The sequence below is a fragment of the Salvelinus alpinus genome, chromosome 17 (assembly GCF_045679555.1).
Source record: "Salvelinus alpinus chromosome 17, SLU_Salpinus.1, whole genome shotgun sequence".
Taxonomy (NCBI): Eukaryota; Metazoa; Chordata; class Actinopteri; order Salmoniformes; family Salmonidae; genus Salvelinus; species Salvelinus alpinus.
In genome coordinates this window covers 9,424,108-9,444,750 of record NC_092102.1, presented here as the reverse complement: position 1 = coordinate 9,444,750, position 20,643 = coordinate 9,424,108, and the positions used below count along the sequence as shown (strand labels likewise).

At 44.9% G+C, this 20,643-nt stretch overlaps 1 protein-coding gene across 8 annotated transcripts in view; it reads left to right on the top strand.

Moving 5' to 3' along the window:
• LOC139542080 (1-phosphatidylinositol 4,5-bisphosphate phosphodiesterase eta-2-like) overlaps positions 1–20,078 on the top strand; it is a 176,357-nt gene extending 156,279 nt beyond the window's left edge. For 6 of the 8 annotated variants that reach the window (XM_071347103.1, XM_071347101.1, XM_071347102.1 and 3 more), the window contains 3 exons: positions 2,932–3,011; positions 6,854–7,238; positions 16,304–20,078. In XM_071347103.1, coding sequence (XP_071203204.1) covers positions 2,932–3,011; positions 6,854–7,238; positions 16,304–18,057 — 2,219 coding nt within the window. In that variant the 3' untranslated portion in view covers positions 18,058–20,078. Of the gene's footprint in view, positions 1–2,931; positions 3,012–6,853; positions 7,239–12,623; positions 12,653–16,303 lie in introns of all 8 variants that reach the window. The other 2 variants (XM_071347107.1, XM_071347108.1) reach the window with 2 other exon arrangements.
• Positions 20,079–20,643: the final 565 nt, after the last annotated feature.

Below are 20,643 nucleotides of genomic sequence, written 5' to 3'. Positions count from 1 at the left end.
TCGATTCCAGGCTGTATCACAACCGGCCGGGATTGGGAGTCCCATAGGGCGGCGCACAATTGGCCACAGCGTCGTCCGGGTTTGGCCGGTGTAGGCCGTCATTGTAAATAAGAATTTGTTCTTAACTGACTTGCCTGGCCTATTGTGTTAGTATAGGCTATGTATGTTATGTGTTTGTTATTATAAACTGGGTGGATTGAGCCCTGAATGCGGATTGGCTGAAAGCTGTGGTATGTCAGAGCGTATACCACGGGTATGACAAAACAATACTTGTTACTGTTCTAACCCAAAATAGTTTAAAATAACAGCAAGGTAACTTGGGGGTTTGTGGTATATGGCCAATATACCACGGCCAATGGCTGTATCCAGGCACTCGTGCATAAGAACAGCCATTAGTGATGGTATATTGGCCATATATCCTTTATACTTAAGCCTTATTGCTTATAAAGAAACGGGAAAGGGGGATACCTAGTCAGTTGTACAACTGAATGCATTAAACAGAAATGTGTCTTCCGCATTCAGAATAGCCTGAAGTTAGGGAGGGGCAGTTCCTCTTGCTGCTCCTTAGATAAGCACCATGGTCTTGTAGTTGATGCGAGCTTCGACTGGAAGCCAGTGGAGTGTGAGGAGGAGCGGGGTGACATGAAGGGTACTAGGGCAGGTTGAAAACCAGGTGGGCTGCGGCGTTCTGGATAGGTTGCAGGGGTTTGATGGCACAAGTGGGGAGACCAGTCAACAACGAGTTGCAGCAGTCCGGACGGGAGATGACAAGTGCCTGGATTAGGACCTGTGCCGCTTCCTGTTGTAGAGCATGAACCTGCAGGAGCGAGTCAATGCCTTGATGTTTGCAGAGAACAACATGGTGTTGTCCAGGGTCACATCAAGGTTCTTTGCACTCTGGGAGGGTGACACTATGGAATTGTCAACTGTGATGAAGAGGTCTTTGAGCAGGCAGGCCTTCCTCGGGAGGAAGAGCATCTCCGTCTTGTCGAGATTGAGCATGAGGTGGTGGGACGACATCCAAGCTGAGACATCTGCCAGGCACGCAGAGATGCGTGTCGCCACCTTGGTGTCAGAAAGGGGGAAGGAGAAAAGTAGTCATAGCAGTGATAGGAGAGACCATATGAGGATATGACGGATCTGAGTGACTTGGTGTATAGAGAGAAGAGGAGAGGTCCATCCTCATAGCAGTGATAGGAGAGACCATATGAGGATATGACGGATCTGAGTGACTTGGTGTATAGAGAGAAGAGGAGAGGTCCATCCTCATAGCAGTGATAGGAGAGACCATATGAGGATATGACGGAGCTGAGTGACTTGGTGTATAGAGAGAAGAGGAGAGGTCCATCCTCATAGCAGTGATAGGAGAGACCATATGAGGATATGACGGAGCTGAGTGACTTGGTGTATAGAGAGAAGAGGAGAGGTCCATCCTCATAGAAGTGATGGGAGAGACCATATGAGGATATGACGGAGCTGAGTGACTTGTGCACAGGGGGCATTGTCATGCTGAAACAGGAAAGGGCCAGATTCGTCTATCGGACTGCCAGATGGTGAAGCGTGATTCATCACTCCAGAGAACACGTTTCCACTGCTCCAGAGTCCAATGGCGGTGAGCTTTACATCACTGCAGCCAACGCTTGGCATTGCGCATGGTGATCTTAGGCTTGTGTGCGGCTGCTCGGCCATGGAAAACCATTTCATAAAGCTCCTGACGAACAGTTCTTGTGCTGAAGTTGCTTCCAGAGGCAGTTTGTAACTCGGTAGTGAGTGCTGCAACCGAGGACAGACGATTCTTCAACGCTACGCGCTTCAGCACTCGGTGGTCCCGTTCTGTGAGCTTGTGTGGTGTACGGGTTGAGCTGAGCCGTTGTTACTCCTAGACGTTGCCACTTCACAATAACAGCACTTACAGTTGACTTGCAGGGCAGAAATTTGACAAACTGACTTGTTGGAAAGGTGATGACGGTCCACGTTGAAAATCACTGAGCTCTCCAGTAAGGCCATTCTACTGCCAATGTTTGTCTATTTAGATTTCTTGACTATGCTCGATTTTATACACCTGTCAGCATCGGGTGTGGCTGAAATTGCCAAATCCACTCATTTGAAGGTGTGTCCACATACTTTTGTATATATAGTGCCTGTACTTGATAGGCCTATCGGGCTTATGTTTATGGTGGTCATAATGTTTATTTTTTAACCCCTTTTTCTCCCCGATGTTGTGGTATCCAGTTACAGTCTTGTCCCATTGCTGCAACTCCCGTACAGACTCTGGAGAGGCGAAGGTCGAGAACCGTGCGTCCTCCAAAACACAACCAAGCTGCTTCTTGACGCATTGCCCACCAATGCCACAGGAGTCGCTAGTGCGCGATGGGACAAGGACATCCCTACCGCCGATTGTGCTCCGCCCCATGGGTCTCCCGCTCGCGGCCGGCCTCGACAGAGCCTGGACTCGAACCCAGAATCTCTAGTGGCACAGCTAGCACTGCGATGCAGTGCCTTAGACCACTGCGCCACTCGGGAGGCCCCGGTCATAATGTTTCTTGACAGTGTCATAGTGTATTTTCTTAGTCCAAGTAAAGTGACACAGGAGGGTCATAATGCTTAATTTGAATAAATGTGGGTTTTGACAATTTTATTTAGTTGTCATAACAGCCATAAAACAACACAATATATGTCACAACAGGTATAGATATGGGTCATGACAGTGTTATGACCATATTATGGCAGGTTATGACAAGTTATGACATGTTTATGACCACGTCATACTGTGTAATGACACTGGGTGTCAAGTAAACTGTTACCGTATTTAAATACTCAGTGTGACATGGGACAGCAGCGTTGGCTGTGTGTGTTCTAACTGAGAGACGGAACATTGCGCTGTTTCCTTGTCGCCGGGCTCATTGTCATAATGTCTTTGTTTTATTTTAGGTTTTCGCCACGTGTATTTGGAAGGTATGGAGGAGGCTTCCATCTTTGTTCATGTGTCTGTACATGACATCACTGGTAAGGTAGGTACAAAGGGAGGTACTAGGCCTTTTGTTTTCGAAATGAGGGTTTGTCCTTAGTATTGGAAACTAAGAACTGTTCTTCTCTTAATAATTTAACATTGGGCTTCTGAATATGATTCCTGTCAAAACACTATTTAGCTCCAAAATACTTTTCAACACAATACTTTAGATAGAATTGAAATTACTTTCCCCCTTAGTCATCAATCGATGGTGATTATTGAAGGGACAAATATGTTGGAATTCAAAATCTGCATTATTATGCAGATGAAGGATTGAGTGCAAAAGCTGGAAATAAATATAATAATAAAAAAATGTATTCAATTAGGATCTCGCTAATTGCCCCGGTTGCAGCTCAATCAATAAGAATTAATCTGAGAGATGGCTAATTAATTAATTAAGGCATTAAAGTGTCATTAGCAGCAGCCAACCGTGGCCCAGCCAGCCTACCAGTGTGATTTGTGCGTTGCAGTTGAGTGGCAGCTGCTGCGGACGCCACCGGACGCCACCGACAATTGGGATGTTGAAATGGGGGCACGTATAGTAGAATTGTCTCAATCGTGTTTATTTGATTGTTTTTAAGACAGATTATACTCTTCCTGTATCCATGCAGAGATATGCAATTGTATTTCTTATATTATATATTTTGTATTTTTTCATTACTCAGTCAAGACACTGAGTTGATTTTTGATAAATTGAACGGCTTGGAACGGTCTTGGAAATGTTGTGACATCTTGCACTAAACCAGAACATTATCAGAACCCGTTAAAAAGGATGGGATTCATTAAATAGGTATTGGAAATTGTAAGCATATGGTACTTTAGTTTGCAGTTACCCAGAGTTAGTTATCAGGAGTCAGTCAACACATGGTGGATCAAAATAAACAATTTACTATCAACAGGAGAACAGTTTTTCCATAGTTTGACTATCTCCTAATGTCATTCTCTGTTTATTTCTATACTGCATTTTGTCTTCCGTCATACTTGAAATTACCACACTGTTGTTCATCTCTCTTCCTGTTTCTAGATATTCTCTGTCAACTGTGACTGTATGTGCATCTGCTGTACTCTCCCTTCCCCCTCCCTCTCGCTCCCTCCCTTTGTCTCCTCCTCTCTGAACTCTCTCTCCTCTGTCTCTTTGTGATTTCAGTGGACCCCTCTTTGTCCAAACGCCGCTTTTAGAGGCAGGAAATTGTTAGGAGCCCTGAAGGCGCCACTCAGAACCCAGGTGTAGTGGGATCCAATCAGCATACTGCATGCACCACATGCCCCTCCCCTGCCACCCCAGTGATTCCGCCCCCGCAAGCCAATTTGCGTCCACCCGTAGAGGCCAACTCATGCTGACCATGAGTTGTGAACATGCCAGCATCCTCCATCAACCCAAAGTAGATCCAATGTCACTAACCTGCGCTGGGGGGAGGGAGGGAGGGAGGGAGAGAGAGACAGAAAGGGAGCGAGAGACAGAAAGGGGGGAGAGAGCCACAAAAACAGGGGACTAGGGGCCTGCTAAGTGGAGAGTGACAATGTATTTTTCTGGACAGTATTTTCCCCTTACTCAGGACATTCTCAGTTTGATGCACTGCAGGGGTATACAGTTCCTGCTTTTTGAGGACACTGTCCCCTGTGTCGGCTTGTTTTAGTCCTGACCTTGTCATCATATTACCTAGAGGTGGGGAAACAGTTCCCATGTATGGCGAAAGGAAAGGGTACCCAATCACCACTGTGTAAAGCAGAGCACTTTCCCCATGCGTTTGAATGCACTGCTAACAGGTGCAATCTATTTCCACTAGAAGTGCTACCTTATTGTTAGTCATGAGATTCTGGCTGTTGCTAAACAACCAGCTAACAAATGTAAAAACGGTTGGAGGAAAGTGGCAAGGAAACAATCCCTAGATAAGAACCCTTGAGAGGAACCAGTCTCCGTTTTCAAATGTGTTCTGGATAATGTGTGCCATCGGAGTGTGTCCAGTCTGCCATCACCTTTCTGTCCATAACATGTAGACAGAATGTATCAGGCACTTGGTGTTCATGGTATTGTGATTTTTACTTTAGTCGATCTGCATCATGTGTACTGTAATGCCTGGGCACTCAGTCAGTCCTGATGTAATTCCACTTGGATCTACTTCATGGTTTAAGAAATGACATTGGGTTGTTGCATATCATGTGCTGAAAGGCAAGCATTTTTCAATGAACACATATCCACACACAGTGCCAGGAGTGTAACAGCAGATAACCCAGTGTCATTTAGATCAGTGGCTGTCAAATTGTGTCTTCACCGTCATGTCCCCCTGTCAGGGTGTTCATGGATCAATCACACTGTCCCCCCATTGTCACTTTCATCGTAACCTCTCACCCCCCACACTGTACATGTGGACACAGCATGTGTCCGTCCGCACACTACTGTGTGTGTTTGTGACGTGAGCATAACGGTCACATTACAGCGGTTACCATAGTGTATGTTGTTGTTTACGATGCGGGGTCAAAATGATAGGTCTTTGTGTAATAAGTGAATGGACTTTGGAGATGAACGCTGATTCATTTCTGTCACCTGTTGTCTGGGTTGAGTATTAGGCCTATCTGCTTTCTCTAACTTACTAATATCGTTTGTGATGCTCAACATATGTTTCGTTTTGTTCAGGGAGCTTACCAGAATTTATAACCCTCATGAAAATACAGTATATACAGGGAATGTTGTTGTTTATGTTTTGGCTCAATACTTCAGCACATTGGATTTGAAATGATCCAATGGTATGATATTTATGCATTTAACTTTCTCACAACTCATTCGTTCATGATTGTCCGTAATCACGGTAGCATCCACATTTAATGTAGAAGTGTTCAGAAACATTCTTATTTACAATTCAAGTGACTCCGAAATGACAAAATACATTATTTACCACTCATTTGTACAAAGTAATCTGAAACACAACCAAAACAAACTGCAAATGCACCAATAAAGAGTCACAAGCTTGATGTAGTCATTGCGTGCTCGGGAATATGTGGGGACTACGTACAAAAAGGGTTGAAATATCTAAACGGTTTTACCCGATATGGATGAAAATACCCTCAAAATAAAGCTAGTCCGCACTTTAACCACATAGTCATTGCATCATTTCAAAGTGCTGGGTGGAGTACAGAGCCAAAAAAACAAAACACGTGTCACTGTCCAAATACAGTATGCACTGTATGCATGTTTAACAATATACATGCTAATATATACGCATGGATAAACTGACTCTTGTGGTTTTGGCAGCAGACATGTATAGTAACAGAGATTTGCTTTCCAATATGAATACAGATGCCTGTAACACAAGGTGTTGGCATGGGTTTCAATTGAAAAAAAAACATTGTTATGATGTGGTAGTGTGACATTCTATCAAACAAACACTGATAGAATGTGTGGTCATCCATACAGTCGAACAAGGCAAACCAACGCTGTCCAATAATATATGGTTATCATAGTGGAACTTGTTCTACAGACGGGAACTAATTGTCGCGTGGTCGGGAATCCAGTGGCTGCATCCGAAATGACTTCCTGTTCCCTATAATGTGCATTAGTATTGGCCAGAGCCCATGAGGCTCCAACAAGATTGTGCACTATATAGGGAATAGGGTGCCATTTTGGACATAGCCAGTGTTAGTGTCAATATTGTATGTTGGAGCATGTCTAACTCTTAATCTACCCTCATTCAACATCTAGTAATGCAAATGCAATGACACCAAAGTAATGACTTGCATTAGACTAGGTATAAAGATCCAGAAGTTCAGTACTGTATGTTCTGGTGAACGCTTGCTGTGAACCTGTTCATGATGTTTGTTTTCTTTTGTCTCGTCTCTTGTTCTCAGGGCAAGGTGGCCAGCGGCATAAAAGGGCTGTTTCACAGAAACCCAAAGCAGGCTTCTCTCGACAGCCATGTTGCTGCACAGCTCAGCCGTAAGCACCCGTTCGGAGCCCACCTGCTGCGCCGCACGGCCAGCGAGCCCACTAAGGGCGAGCCCAAGGTCAAGAAGGGTTTCCCAGAGATCGCCATCGACACCAAAGACTACAGCTCGGAAGGGGCCAGCGAGGACCGGGAGTCAGACGACAGGGATCTCAGCGCCTCATCCCAGCCCCCGCAGGTCCACCAGCGCAACGGAGACGCCACGGACGCAGCTGCTCCCGCCACGCCACGCCAAGGCACCAACGGGCACCACAGCACCAACGGGGCTTTCAACCCTGATGAGGGCAAAGGTAAGGGCTCGCCCCGCTTCCTCCGATACCCCATGAGTGAGCCCCTCAAGCGGGTCAATCGGATGCGCTGTCACGACCCCCTGAATGAGAAACCGGGAGTGTTTGCCCGCATGGCCCTCAACAGCAGTGGCAGGATGGGGGTGTCCTCCAACTGCATCAACTGTGTAATTAGCTCCAAAGAAAGCCCCGAGATGGAGAGGAAGTTCAAGGATGAGGAGAAATGGGGAGAGAGGCCTGAGAAAGCCGCCTGTTGCCCCACTCTCTCCAGACAAGTTCAACCCGAGCCAATGCCCAAACCACAGACCCTGGCCACAGCTCACCCTGATGAGCCCCAAGCCCAGACCAAGCCCAAAGTTGAGGCACTGCCCCTACTTCAGCCCCAGGCTTTCTTCCGGCCTATCCCCTTCCCCAGGTCCCGGGCCAAAGCCAGACAAACTCTGGGCACCCAACACACTGAGCCTCGTCCTGACCCCTCTGAGAGGAACGCCCGCTCCTGCAGCGTGCCCCGCAGGCGCTTCCTCACCCCTGCCCCCACCCCGGTGCCCATGCTCACCCCTGACTGCCGGAACAGCCTGCGCTGGCAGTGCGTCCCGCCACCCAACTACGGCGGTGCTTGTGGTCCCACTAAGGCCCCTCGCGCTACCATCACAAGCGCCGACTGCGACAGCTGGTCGATCAGCGACCGTTGTTGCAGCAGCTGCGAGAGCCTGTGCAGCCTTGAGCTGGCCCCTATGCTGCCCCCAAGAGAGGTCCTTGACAGCCGCAGGCGCGCCGTGGGCACCTTGCAGCGTGAGATGAACCTCCTCTTCGCTCAGAAGATGGAAGAGCTGCGCAGTAAATCGCCCATGTTCTTCGCCGGTAAGGTGGAGCAGCCATCGCAGTGCCCACTGTAGTACCCATAATAGAGGTCTCATAGAGACACCTATAGCAGTCCCTTACAGCTGCCATAGTGGCCATAGTGAGCCCATTGTGTGGTGCTGATCCCCTGATCCCCCAGAGGACCCACCCTTTAGAGAGCCAACATCATTGGGCTTGTAGTTCCCTGGGTGTTCTATAGTCTAGAACCCAGGTCCCCTCGCCAATCAAAATCTCCCTTTAGTCTAGACCTCCGGTCCCCTGACCAATCAAAATCTCCTTTAGTTCATTAGCCCCAAAATCCCCACTAAATAGCCATTGTGACTAAATTGATAGTCGAAGGCAGTGCATAATTGTACTAATGTGTAGCAAACTAGTAATGTGTTATTTTAATTATTTCTTTGTCTGACAAAAACATGCTGTGTGTCCAACAGATGAAAGAACAACTGGTAAGTGAAGGACATGTAACTAGGGTTGTAAAGGGAGGGTATATTGCTGGAGACTTTCGAAGTTTAAGAGTAAACTACCAGAATTCTGGTCACTTTGAAGGATTTTATGTAATATATCACAAGACATCTAGTGGCCCTTTTAAGGTACTTCACAGGTGTCTGTAATTATCTCAGACCCTCTGGCCTTATCCCATGTAAAATATATACAGAACAAATATATAAACGCAACATGTAAAGTGTTGGTCCCATGTTTCGTGAGCTGAAATAAAAGATCCCAGAAATGTTCTATACGCACAACAAGCTTATTTCTCTCAGATTTTGTGCAAAAATGTGTTTACATCCCCGTTAGTGAGCATTTCTCCTTTGTCAATATAATCCAGCCACCTGACAGGTGTGGCATATCAAGAAGCTAATTAAACAGCATGATCATTACACAGGTGCATCTTGTGCTGGAGTCAATAAAAGGCTGTAAAATGTGTAGTTTTGTCACACAACACAATGCCACAGCTGTCTCAAGTTTTGAGGGAGTGTGCAATTAGCATGCTGACTGCAGGAATGTCCACCAGACCACGTGTAACCCTGCCAGCCCAGGACCTCCACATCCGGCTTCTTCCCCTGCGGGATTGTCTGAGACCAGCCACCCGGACAGTTGATGAAACTGGGTTTGCACAACTGAACAATTTCTGCACAAACTGTCAGAAACCGTCTCAGGGATGCTCATCTGCGTGCTCGTCGTCTTGACCTGTCTGTACCGGGCAGATGGCAGACACACGACGTATGGCGTCGTGTGGGTGATCGGTTTGCTGATGTCGACATTGCGAACATTGCGAACACAATTGCATTTTATATATTGCAGTTTGAATGCACAGAGATACCCTGATGCCCATTGTTGTGCCATTCATCCGCCACCATCACCTCATGTTTCAGCATGATAATGCACGGCCCCATGTCGCAAGTACACAATTCCTGGAAGCTGAAAATGTCAATTTTCTTCCATGGCCTGCATACTCACCAGACATGTCACTCATTGAGCATGTTTGGGATGCTCTGGTTCAACCTGTACAACAGTGTGTTCCCACCAATATCCAGCAACTTCGCACAGCCATTGAAGAAGACTGGGACAACATTTCACAGACCACAATCAACAGCCTGATCAACTGTATGCTAAGGATATATGTTGGGTTGCATGAGGCAAATGGATACTGACCGGTTTTCTGATCCACGCCCCTACCTTTTTTTTAAGATATCTGTGACCAACAGATGCATATCTGTATTCCCAGTCATGTGAAATCCATAGATTAGGGCCAAATGTATTTATTTGAATTGATTGATTTCCTTATATGAGCTGTAACTCAGTAAAATCTTTGAAATTGCTGCATTTATATATTTTTTCAGTGTATTAAATAATTACATTTGATTATTTAAAAATAATGACAAAGCTGAAAAACATTGTCCTAAATACAAACCATCAACACACTTATTTCTTTTACTATGTAAATATGTATTTGTTGCCAATGTTTTGGCGCCAAACTGGTGGCAGTTGTGAAAAAAGTGAATAGTTGGAAGAGTTCATTGAAAATAATGCCGTTGTTGATTGGATGGAATTATAGGCTATTTTCTCTTGAACTATGGTCTATCTACTAGAAACTCATGGACAATATGTATAAAAATATATACAAATATATAATATATTTAAAAAATGAATACTATATCTGAATATTTTTTTTGTTTGATATTTAAGTATAAATGACCAAAGTTCCGAATAATTAACAAAAATTATATGGCAAATGATCAACTATCAACTTTAGTAAATTACCGGTAGCTTTGCAACCCTACCTGTAACTGGTGTGAAATCGAAATGCAAAAAACTGAGCTCAATTCACCATCATTCTGTGGAACGTAGACCACTTTGTCGGACTGCAGAAAGGCCCCATATAACTCTTGAACTCAAACCTCCTTGGTAACACTGAACAGAAAACCTCCCCCATCAACGAAAGAGCCAAACCATTATATGACTTGACCTTGAGGAGCCCTTCACCCTTTGAACTCCGGTTCACAACATGATAAACACCAGCTGTCCTCTCTCCCCTGCTTAGCATCTCCCACTCACTGCATTACATCAGAGGAAATCACGAGTTGTTCCTTTTGGGGGAAAAGAGAGGTGGGGTAGGCTTTATGTTTATCCCTTTGGGTCTGAGATTTATGTTGCAATGAAGGATGTTTGCCAAACATTTAACACAACATCCTATTACTCCTCAGAGAATATATCATGTTTTTCTCTTCGACCGTGCTTGAGCAGGGTTTAATATATATATTTATATATTTTATCAGGATCCCCATTAGCTGTTGCGAAATCAGCCGCTACTCTTCTTGGGGTCCACACTTACCAATGGCTCTGTTGTGTTATGGTGTGCTCTATGTTCCCAACACAGTATAATATATCAGTGGACTATCTAGTGTAGACATGGTTTGAAATAGTTAAGAAACGTGATATTGTGAAGTTGATAGTTTGTCCTTAGAAATGAGTAGTATTCAACTTATCTGTGCATTTGGTTCAACTGTACTGTGCATTCGGAAAGTATTTAGACCCCTTGACTTTTTCCACATTTTGTTACGTTATTCTAAAATTGATTAAATAAAAGTGTTTCCTCATCAATCTACACACCATACCATATAATGACAAAGCAAAAACTGGATTTTAGTTTTTTTTTTAGCAAATTTTATATGAATAAAAAACATACCTTATGTACATAAGTATTCAGACCCTTTGCTATGAGATTTGAAATTGAGCTCAGGTGCATCCTGTTTCCATTGATCATCCTTGAGATGTTTCTACAACTTAATTGGAGTCTACCTGCGGTAAATTCAATTGATTGGACATGATTTGGAAAGGCACACACCTGTCTATATAAGGTCCCACAGTTGACAGTGCATGTCAGAGCAAAAACCAAGCTATGAGGTCTAAGGCATTGTATGTAGAGCTCCGAGACAGGATTATGTCGGCACAGATCTGGGGAAGGGCACCAAAAAATCTATGCAGCATTGAAGGTCCCCAACAACACAGTGGCCGCCATCATTCTAAATGGAAGAAGTTTGGAACAAACAAAGACTCTTCCTAGAGCTGGCCGCCCAGCCAAACTGAATAATCGGGTGAGAAGGGCCTTGGTCAGAGAGGTGACCAAGAACCCGATGGTCACTCTGACCTAGCTCCAGAGTACCTCTGTGGAGATGGTTGTCCTTCTGGAAGGTTCTCCCATATCTGCAGCACTAAACCTGGCACCATCCCTACGGTGAAGCATGGTGGTGGTAGGATCATGCTGTGGGGATGTTTTTCAGCGGCAGGGACTGGGAGACTAGTCAGGATCGAGGGAAAGATGAAAGGAGCAAAGTACAGAGAGATTCTTGATGAAAACCTGCTCCAGAGCGCTCAGGACCTCAGGCTGGGGCTAAGGTTCACCTTCCAACAGGACAACGATCCTAAGCACACAGCCAAGACAATGCAGGAGTGGCTTCAGGACACGTCTCTTAAGATCCCTGAGTGGCCCAGCTAGAGCCCGGACTTGAACCCAATCTGACATTTCTGGAGAGACCTGAAAAATAGCTGTGCAGCGACACTCCCCATCCAACCTGACAGAGCTTGAGAAGATCTGCAAAGAAGAATCGGAGAAACTCCCCAAATACAGGTGTGCCAAGCTTGTAGCGTCATACCCAAGAAGACTCGAGGCTGTAATAACTGCCAAAGGTGCTTCAACAAAGTACTGAGTAAAGGGTCTGAATACCTATGTAAATGCAATATTTCAGTTATTCATTTTTTTGCAAAACAATATAAAAACCTGTTTTTGCTTAGTCATTATGGGATATTGTGTGTAGATTGATGAGGGAAAAAAACAATTTAATTAATTTTAGAATAAGGCTGTCCACAAAATGTGGAAAAAGTCAAGGGGTCTGAATACTTTCCGAATGCACTGTATGTTGTCTTCCTTAAGCGCTCTCCTCTGTACTGTCCTCCCTCTTATTTCCTATTTTCCTCCAGTTGTGCTAAACCAATTTTTTCCTTCTTGCACGCTCTCTCTGTTCCTAGTGCAGAATTGAGGGGATGACCAAAGCCAGGTAAAGAGAACCCTTGAATGTCTGCACGCTCACCCACTATTTTCTACTCGCTCACTGTGCCTTGCCTGTCTTCATAATCCTCCTTCACTCCTTTCACTCACTCACTCACACTGCCCAGTTAGCACCGTGACGTGTTTTAAGGTCAGGGTCGTATTCACTAAGCACCAAACAGACTGCTGGGTGGGGGGGGGGGGTTATGCACTAATGAATATGACTCAGGGCAGGGTAGTCAGTCACAGATAACTTTAAAGGACTAGTTCGCTATTTTACAATTTGATGTTAGATGGTTCCATACTGTGAAAGTAGTCTATGGGCTAGGAGAAATTGTAATCCGTGGTTGAGTTTTCTTTAAACAGCCATTACAAACTTCAGCTAACTTTAGCCACCGCTAGCTAAAAATCAATGGAAGTGATGGGGGCATGCTGTGTTTGTTATTGGCCAAATCACCTTTTAAGTAACATTACACCAAATATGGAGTTTATTTTTAAAAATTGTATATGCTCACATGCCCTTTCATTTCCAGTGATTTGTAGCTAGCGGTGGCTAAAGTTAGCTGAAGTTTGTAATGGCTGTACCATGGATTACAGTTTTTCCTGGCCCATAGACTACTTTCAGGGTGAGAAACCATCTAACATCAAGCTGTAAAATAGTAAACTACTCCTTTAATGGAATTACATTTCATCAACAGCTTGAGATATGTACATAGATTTCACGAGAACGACTTGGGAGTATTTAACTGTGTTTGGTGCATATGGATGTGGACACATGGAGTCTCACTGTATGAATGATCATCCTAATCACAACTACCCTGCTGGTGATTCCCATTCCATCGTTGCCATATTGTTCTTTTTTTCAAGTCAAAACCATCCTGGTCATCAGTGTATGCACGCAATTCATCATGTTGAATATTGGTCATTTAGGCATCTATCCATCAATCGTATGCATATGTTGAATGGCAGTTATGTTTAGTGTGAAGCATTACATTTAAGCAATAAGGCTTGAGGAGGTGTGGTATATTGGCCAATGATTGACTGGGTGGTTTGAGCCCTGACTGCTGATTTGGCTGTATGACCACAATTTTTTTTACTGTTGTAATTACTTTGGTAACCAGTTTCTAATAGCAATAAGGTACCTAGGGGTTTGTGGTATATGGCCAATATACCACGTCTAACGGCTGTTCTTACCCTTAGCAGTGGTATATTGGCAATATACCACAAACGTCCAAGGTGCCTTTTTGCTTTTAGAAACCGGTTACCAACATAAATATAAAGATAAACAGGTATATTGTGTCATACCCGTGGTACATTGTCTGATATACCATGGCTTTCAGCCAATCAGCACCCAGATGCCAAACCACCCAGTTTATAATCTTGTGTATGGGTAAGAAAAAAATACACTTGTATCCTATTTTTACCAAACTTTCAGCACACTTATCTTCCAGCATATGTCAGGTAGACATATATACTACTCACACACTTGCATATTTGTATTGCATATTTTAAATATTTACCTGAATTCCTTACCACCCCACTAAATGTGTCACTACCAAAACATAGTAGTGATCATTTTGATTAACCTTCTATTACAGATAGATTTTCTTTTACCAGTACAGTAGAGCACAGTAGAGTAGAGTACAGTAGACCAATACCACTAAATCATGAGTCCATGGGCCCCTTCAATTGTAAGGAATTCAAGTAGAGTAAGCTTGCGTACTGTACAGTAGAGCACATTACAGTACAGTATAGCACATTGTAGACATCTATGTTTTGGCCAAATAGATTTCAGTATTTGTGCTCTTGGAGGGTGGGAGCCCCTCTGCTGGCGATGCATCTCAATACTCTACACTTTTTCCTGAAGTGTGCACTGTATCTACTACTCACATGTTGGTCGGCTGTAACTCAGTTGATAGAGCATGGCGCATGCAACGTTAAAATGGAGATAGCCTCAATGGCACTGCATGTGCTTTCACAGATGCCATAATGGCACGGATACAACGATGAGACCTTTAATATATCTCTATAGTGTCAATTGTTTATTTTAGATTCTTCAAAGTAGCCATCCTTTGCCTTGATGACAGCTTTGCACACTCTTGGCATGCTCTCAATCAGCTTCACCTGGAATGCTTTTTCAACAGTCTTGATGGAGTTCCCACATATGCGGAGCACTTTTTGGCTGCTTTTCCTTCACTCTGCGGTCCAACTCATCCCAAACCATCTCAATTGGGTTGAGGTTGGGTGATTGTGGAGGCCAGATCATCTGATGCAGCACTCCATCACTCTCCTTCTTGGTCAAGTAGCCCTTACACAGCCTGGAGGTGTGTTGGGTCATTGTCCTGTTGAAAAACAAATGATAGTCCCACTAAGTGCAAACCAGATGAGATGGCGCATCGCTGCAGAATGCTGTGGTAGCCATGTTGGTTAAGTATGCCTTGATTTCTAAATAAATCACTGACAGTGTCACCAGCAAAGCACCATCACACCTCCTCCTCCATGCTTCACGGTGGGAAATACACATGCGGAGAGCATCTGTTCACCTACTCTGCGTCTCACAAAGACACGGCGGTTGGAACCAAAAATCTCAAATTTGGACTCATCAGACCAAAGGACAGATTTCCACCGGTCTAATGTCCATTGCTCGTGTTTCTTGGCCTAAGCAAGTCTCTTCTTCTTATTGGTGTCCTTTAGTAGTGGTTTCTTTGCCGGAATTCGACCATGAAGGCCTGATTCACGCAGTCTCCTCTGAACAGTTGATGTTGAGATGTGTCTCTTACTTGAACTCTGTGAAGCATTTATTTGGGCTCCAATCTGAGGCTGGTAACTCTAATGAACGTATCCTCTGCTTATCCTCTGGGTCTTCCTTTCTTGTGGCGGGTCTCATGAGAGCCAGTTTCATCATAGCGCTTGATGGTTTTTGCGACTGCACTTGAAGAAACTTTCAAAGTTCTTGACATTTTACAGATTGACTGATCTTCATGTCTTAAAGTAATGATGAACTGTCGTTTCTCTTTGCTTATTTGAGCTGTTCTTGCCATAATATGGACTTGGTCTTTTACCAAATAGGGATATCTTATGTATTCCACCCCTACCTTGTCACAACACAACTGATTGGCTCAAACGCATTAAGAAGGAAAGAAATTCACACCTGTTAATTGGCACACCTGTTAATTGAAATGCATTCCAGGTGACTACCTCATGAAGCTTTTTGAGAGAATGCCAAGAGTGTGCAAAGCTGTCATCAAGGCAAAGAGTGGCTACTTTGAAGAATCTCAAATATAAAATATATTTGAATTTGTTTAACACTTGTTTGGTTACCACATGATTCCATATATGTTATTTCATAGTGTTGATGTCTTAACTATTATTCTATTATTCTATTACTCAATGTAGAAAATAAAGAAAAACCCTGTAATGAGTAGGTGTGTCTAAACTTTTGACTGGTACTGTAAATGTCCTAAGTTTGGAGACCTGTTTTTTTTCTAAATAGTTATTTTGGGGTGGGACTGCAATTTGCACCACTTTTGTAGAATCACCCATATACTGTATGCATCATAAGGCTCACATAACGATACTATAAGTATGCTACTGGTAGTAACCATTTTGACAAATGTCGTCCTGTAGTTACTGATCTGATTCTTCTCTTCTCCCTCTCCAGACCATTCCACAGGGCAGAGACCAGCTCCCCCTCTTTCACTGTTCAGGCCAATCGCTGAAGAACTGGGTGACAGACATCTCACTCGCTCCGCTTCTACTCCAGCAGACCACTCATCAACACGTCACTCCCCACTTCCGCCCCTCCCTCCAGCCACAGCAATAACCACCACCACTCCATCCCCTGCTTCTAATAGTGAGGCGGACAGTCCCGTCAACGGTAGGGGGGAGGAGAGTCCCGTCAAGGAAAGGGGGGTCAGCAAAATACCCCCTGTCCTTCACAGGACCACCTCAGCCCCTGTCGTACCCGTCCCGGGGAAGAGACCGGACCCCAAAGACCTGACCCCCTCACAGTCCTGCAGAGACCCCCGGGTCGACAACGGCGCCTCGTCACCCATGGAGCACGCTCCAAGCCGAACGGAAGCACTGTATACTCCGACAGACCACACAAAGGACGATGCCGAGCGCAAGACTGAGACAAGGGCAGAGTCTCCTGCTCTTCTCGCCGACCACTCTGTCTCCAGCCCTCAGAAAGTCCAGGTCCTGAGAACGATGTTCGGCGGCAACCCGTCACGCACGCCCGTCAGAAGGACCAAAAGCGAGGGCTACGTGCGGTCGGCGGCTGGGGGGCAGCAGCAGGCATCTGCCGTGCCGGAGGTGTGCACAGACGCCACCCTGAATGACCGGCTGTGGAGCAAGCTGGAGCCCGAGCCAGGCAACCACCGAGACAGCGTGTCCTCGTCCTCCAGTATCTCGTCCAACGACACCGTCATTGATCTGTCCCTGCCCAACCTGGCCAGGAAGAGCCTCACCTGCCTGAACAGCGGGCCCTCCCCATCTGACAACACCTTCCAGGACCCACCCTCCTGGGTCACCAGGCCACGCTCGGCCATCACCTCTTTTGACACGCTGCGGGTCAGCAAGAGCAAGTCCAACCCCAACCTCCGGCAGGGCCACCCGGGGGAGCCAGAGGACGAGCTGCAGCCCAGACCCCTCGGAGCCCCCAGGGAGCCTCCAGTGGACTCACCCAGTAGAATTACCCAGAGGAGGCACACCTGGAGCCGCCTCTATATGGAAGGGCTGAAGCAGTCCTCCTCCCCAGCCAAGAAGCCCTCTGCAGCAGCAGTCCTTGCTGCTGCAGCTGCCAGCCCCCTGGATACCGGAGCCTCTATGTCCAAGAGCCTGGGGGACTTGACTTCGGATGACATCGCTTGCAATTTTGACAGCAAGTACCGCAGCATCAGCCGCAGCTTCATCGTCAGGCCCTCCAGGAACGATCCTCGACGAGGTCTCCAGAGGCCCCGGCCGCCAAGCGACCTGACAGAGCAGCTGAGGAGGCTGACGGATGTGGAGCCCCTGACGGCACGTGACTTCGCCACCCAGGCACAGCAGGAGTCCCCGGAGGAGGCTCAGGAGGAACCCCCACTACGGAGAATGTCCTCCCGGAGTCAGAGCAGGGTGCGCTACATCGCCAACAGGGCCAAGGAGGCCCAGGAAAGGAAGAGGCTGCAAGGTCTCAACCAGCCCCACCTAGCTGCCGGCGCCACTAGCATTAGCATTTTCGGAGGCGGTAGCCCTATTGAAGAGCGGGGTAACCCGGAGGGGGCGTGCTGCGTAGCCCAGAGCCCCTGCACTAGCTTGGACCTGTTAAGCCAGCTCAGCCCCCCGGGGCCGCCCCCCAACAGACAGTCCCAGACACAGTCCCAGACCTCCCCGAACTCTGACAACAATGAGGTCTTTTTCATGCTCAAGCTCTGAGAATCAGATTTATTTTGGACCGGACCGTGAGAGACACTGAAGCAAAACTAATTTAGAATTCCATCCAGTTTTCTAGGAAGGGGAAATTGTCATTTATAAAGAAAGGGAATTCTGTATATATTGACAGGATGCATTTTTAAATGTGTTTAATCAATCCCTGAATAATGCTACTTCTTCCAGAAACTTAGTCACAAGCACAGTTTTACTCTGGTCAATGTTTTATTTTCACTGCTCAGTAACTCACCTATAAACTTTGAACAACTATACGCCAAGCTGGTCAAAGGATGTGCAAGTAATTTTTCCAACAAAGTGACCACACGTACACACAAATAACAGAAACAGTGGTGAGCTGTCTTATGAAAGCATCCTTTACCAATACAGTCATTTGTTTGCACCAAATTAGGAATACTGAAATGTAATTGGAAAAACAAATCTCTACAATAGTTTTTATATGCATGACTGTTCAGTGACTTCCACGTTTTGAGTATTCATTGTGAGTTGAGCTGATCCCAAAGTAGCAATAGACAACCATTAGTGGAGTTTTTTTATTTTATTTTTTATTTTAATTTAAACTTTATTTAACTAGGCATGTCAGCTAAGAACAAATTCTTATTTACAATAACGGCCTACAAGAGTCTGATTAGAAAACCTTTTTTGAAATTGAATGATATATACTGTACTTTTAAACCTTAAGATTGAATAGTAAACTGTTAACTCATTATATATCACCAGTAGCCCAACTCATTATATATCACCAGTAGCCCAGCCATGTGCAAGCAATATTTTAAAAATAGCTATTAGTGTATTATATTGCAGATAATGTAGATGACGGATTTTCTTCAAGGTTGTTTAGCCAAGGGCCCATGCAGAATCTTTACTAAAAACAACAAAATAAGTCAAATGACAATAACAACAAAATCCAAAACATGTCTTTTTAACCCAACTTTTTTAAATTCTGTGCGTACAGTGAAGTGTGATTTGAGTGAGCTGCCCATTATTTGGCTTTTTTTTTTTTACCATGTTATCCTATTTTTTATTTGACTGCATGTATTTTAAGCACAGTATCATATGTCTCTTATTTTATTATACAAAAAAAAAGTTAAATGGGACCTGATATTTTGACTTTTATTTCTGTGTTCAGGCTGTTGAATGATGTGATTGGTCACACTCTCATTGTAGATATTCGACCAGATAGGAGTGACACTGTTTCCACGCACGTTTGTACTGTACCGTTTGTACTGTACCGTTTGTACTGCCATGCCAGTTCCCTGCAACCTTTTAGGAACCATAATTTTTGAAGTAAAAACCAGATGTCATTATGAACTGAATAAATATCTCTTCTGTATATTACACAAGCATATTTCTTTTTTTCTTTATTCAGTCGGATTGGACTCTTGTTCAGACATTGGACTCTTTTCTCAATGTTCGGACCAAAGATTTATCTTGGAACAAAATGGGCAGCCAGATGAAATGATCTTTACAGAAGTTGACATGTAAAAGCACTCGGTCTTGGCACGGCGGCTCCCCTAGCTGCCCTAATTATGGACTGCCTGGCTGGGTTGTATTGACCAGCCATCACCTCTCCCAACCTCATTGGCGTAGTTCACAAGACTCCCTGATGGGGAGAAATGTTGCAGAACAATGTCTCTGGCCACAATACATGCCCAGCCAAGAAAAGAAAACAGAAGAACATCCTTTCCGTTACATTTGCCACCCAAGATTTTGGAAGATAAAATGTTGTGGTCACACTTTTAGTAAACTACAACTTTTAAGGCTTAAAGCCCTCATAAACCCCTCATAAGGCCTAGATATAGTGGCTTCAAAAGTCTTCCAGGAACTCGCCATGCTTGGCAAAGCACCAGATGTAAGGGTATTTTATATAACCCTTTATGTATGACATCGCTTATAACTCATTTTGGCAAGCATTTGTGTAGTGCTTATGAATGCTTTATGACTGCTCTATAAAGCCTGCATCATAACAAAAACGGGTAATGATGATTAAAACCGGTAAGACCGTTAAAGCCTTGTTTATATTTTCCCTGTACTGACCTATCAATCAACAGTCTGCCAACAGTGTTTTTGAGTCTGGGGTTGCCAAGATGACGGCCACCTCTGGTGAAGCTATTGGCTATAGCCAGGCCTCTTATTCTGTACTGGGAGAGGGTTCTGAAGCGCGACATGCTCCTTTTAGCGCCACAGACTGTGCCCTGCTGTCACACATACAAAAGACAGCTTCATTAGGATTCCGAGAGCATTTCGACTCCCCTCTTCAAACCCTATTTATCCAGTCGATTGGCCATGGCTCAGCCCTCCAACCAAAATCTGGAGCTCTATTGAGTCACTACTGAACTGAGGGAATGATGTTGTCACAGGAGCTTGAATGCTTTTCTTACCCCATCAAACTCCAGCCCCACATGACTCCAAGCTCACAACTTCTCTGGAAGAAATTGAGATTTATGGAATTAAGTAAATAACGTTTTTAAGACTGAACTCTGTATGAATTAACATTATGTTGCCAGAGATCTAGGCACTCCTCCAAAGTATACAACATTGAAAAGATGAGTTAATTGCAATGTGTTAGTCTCT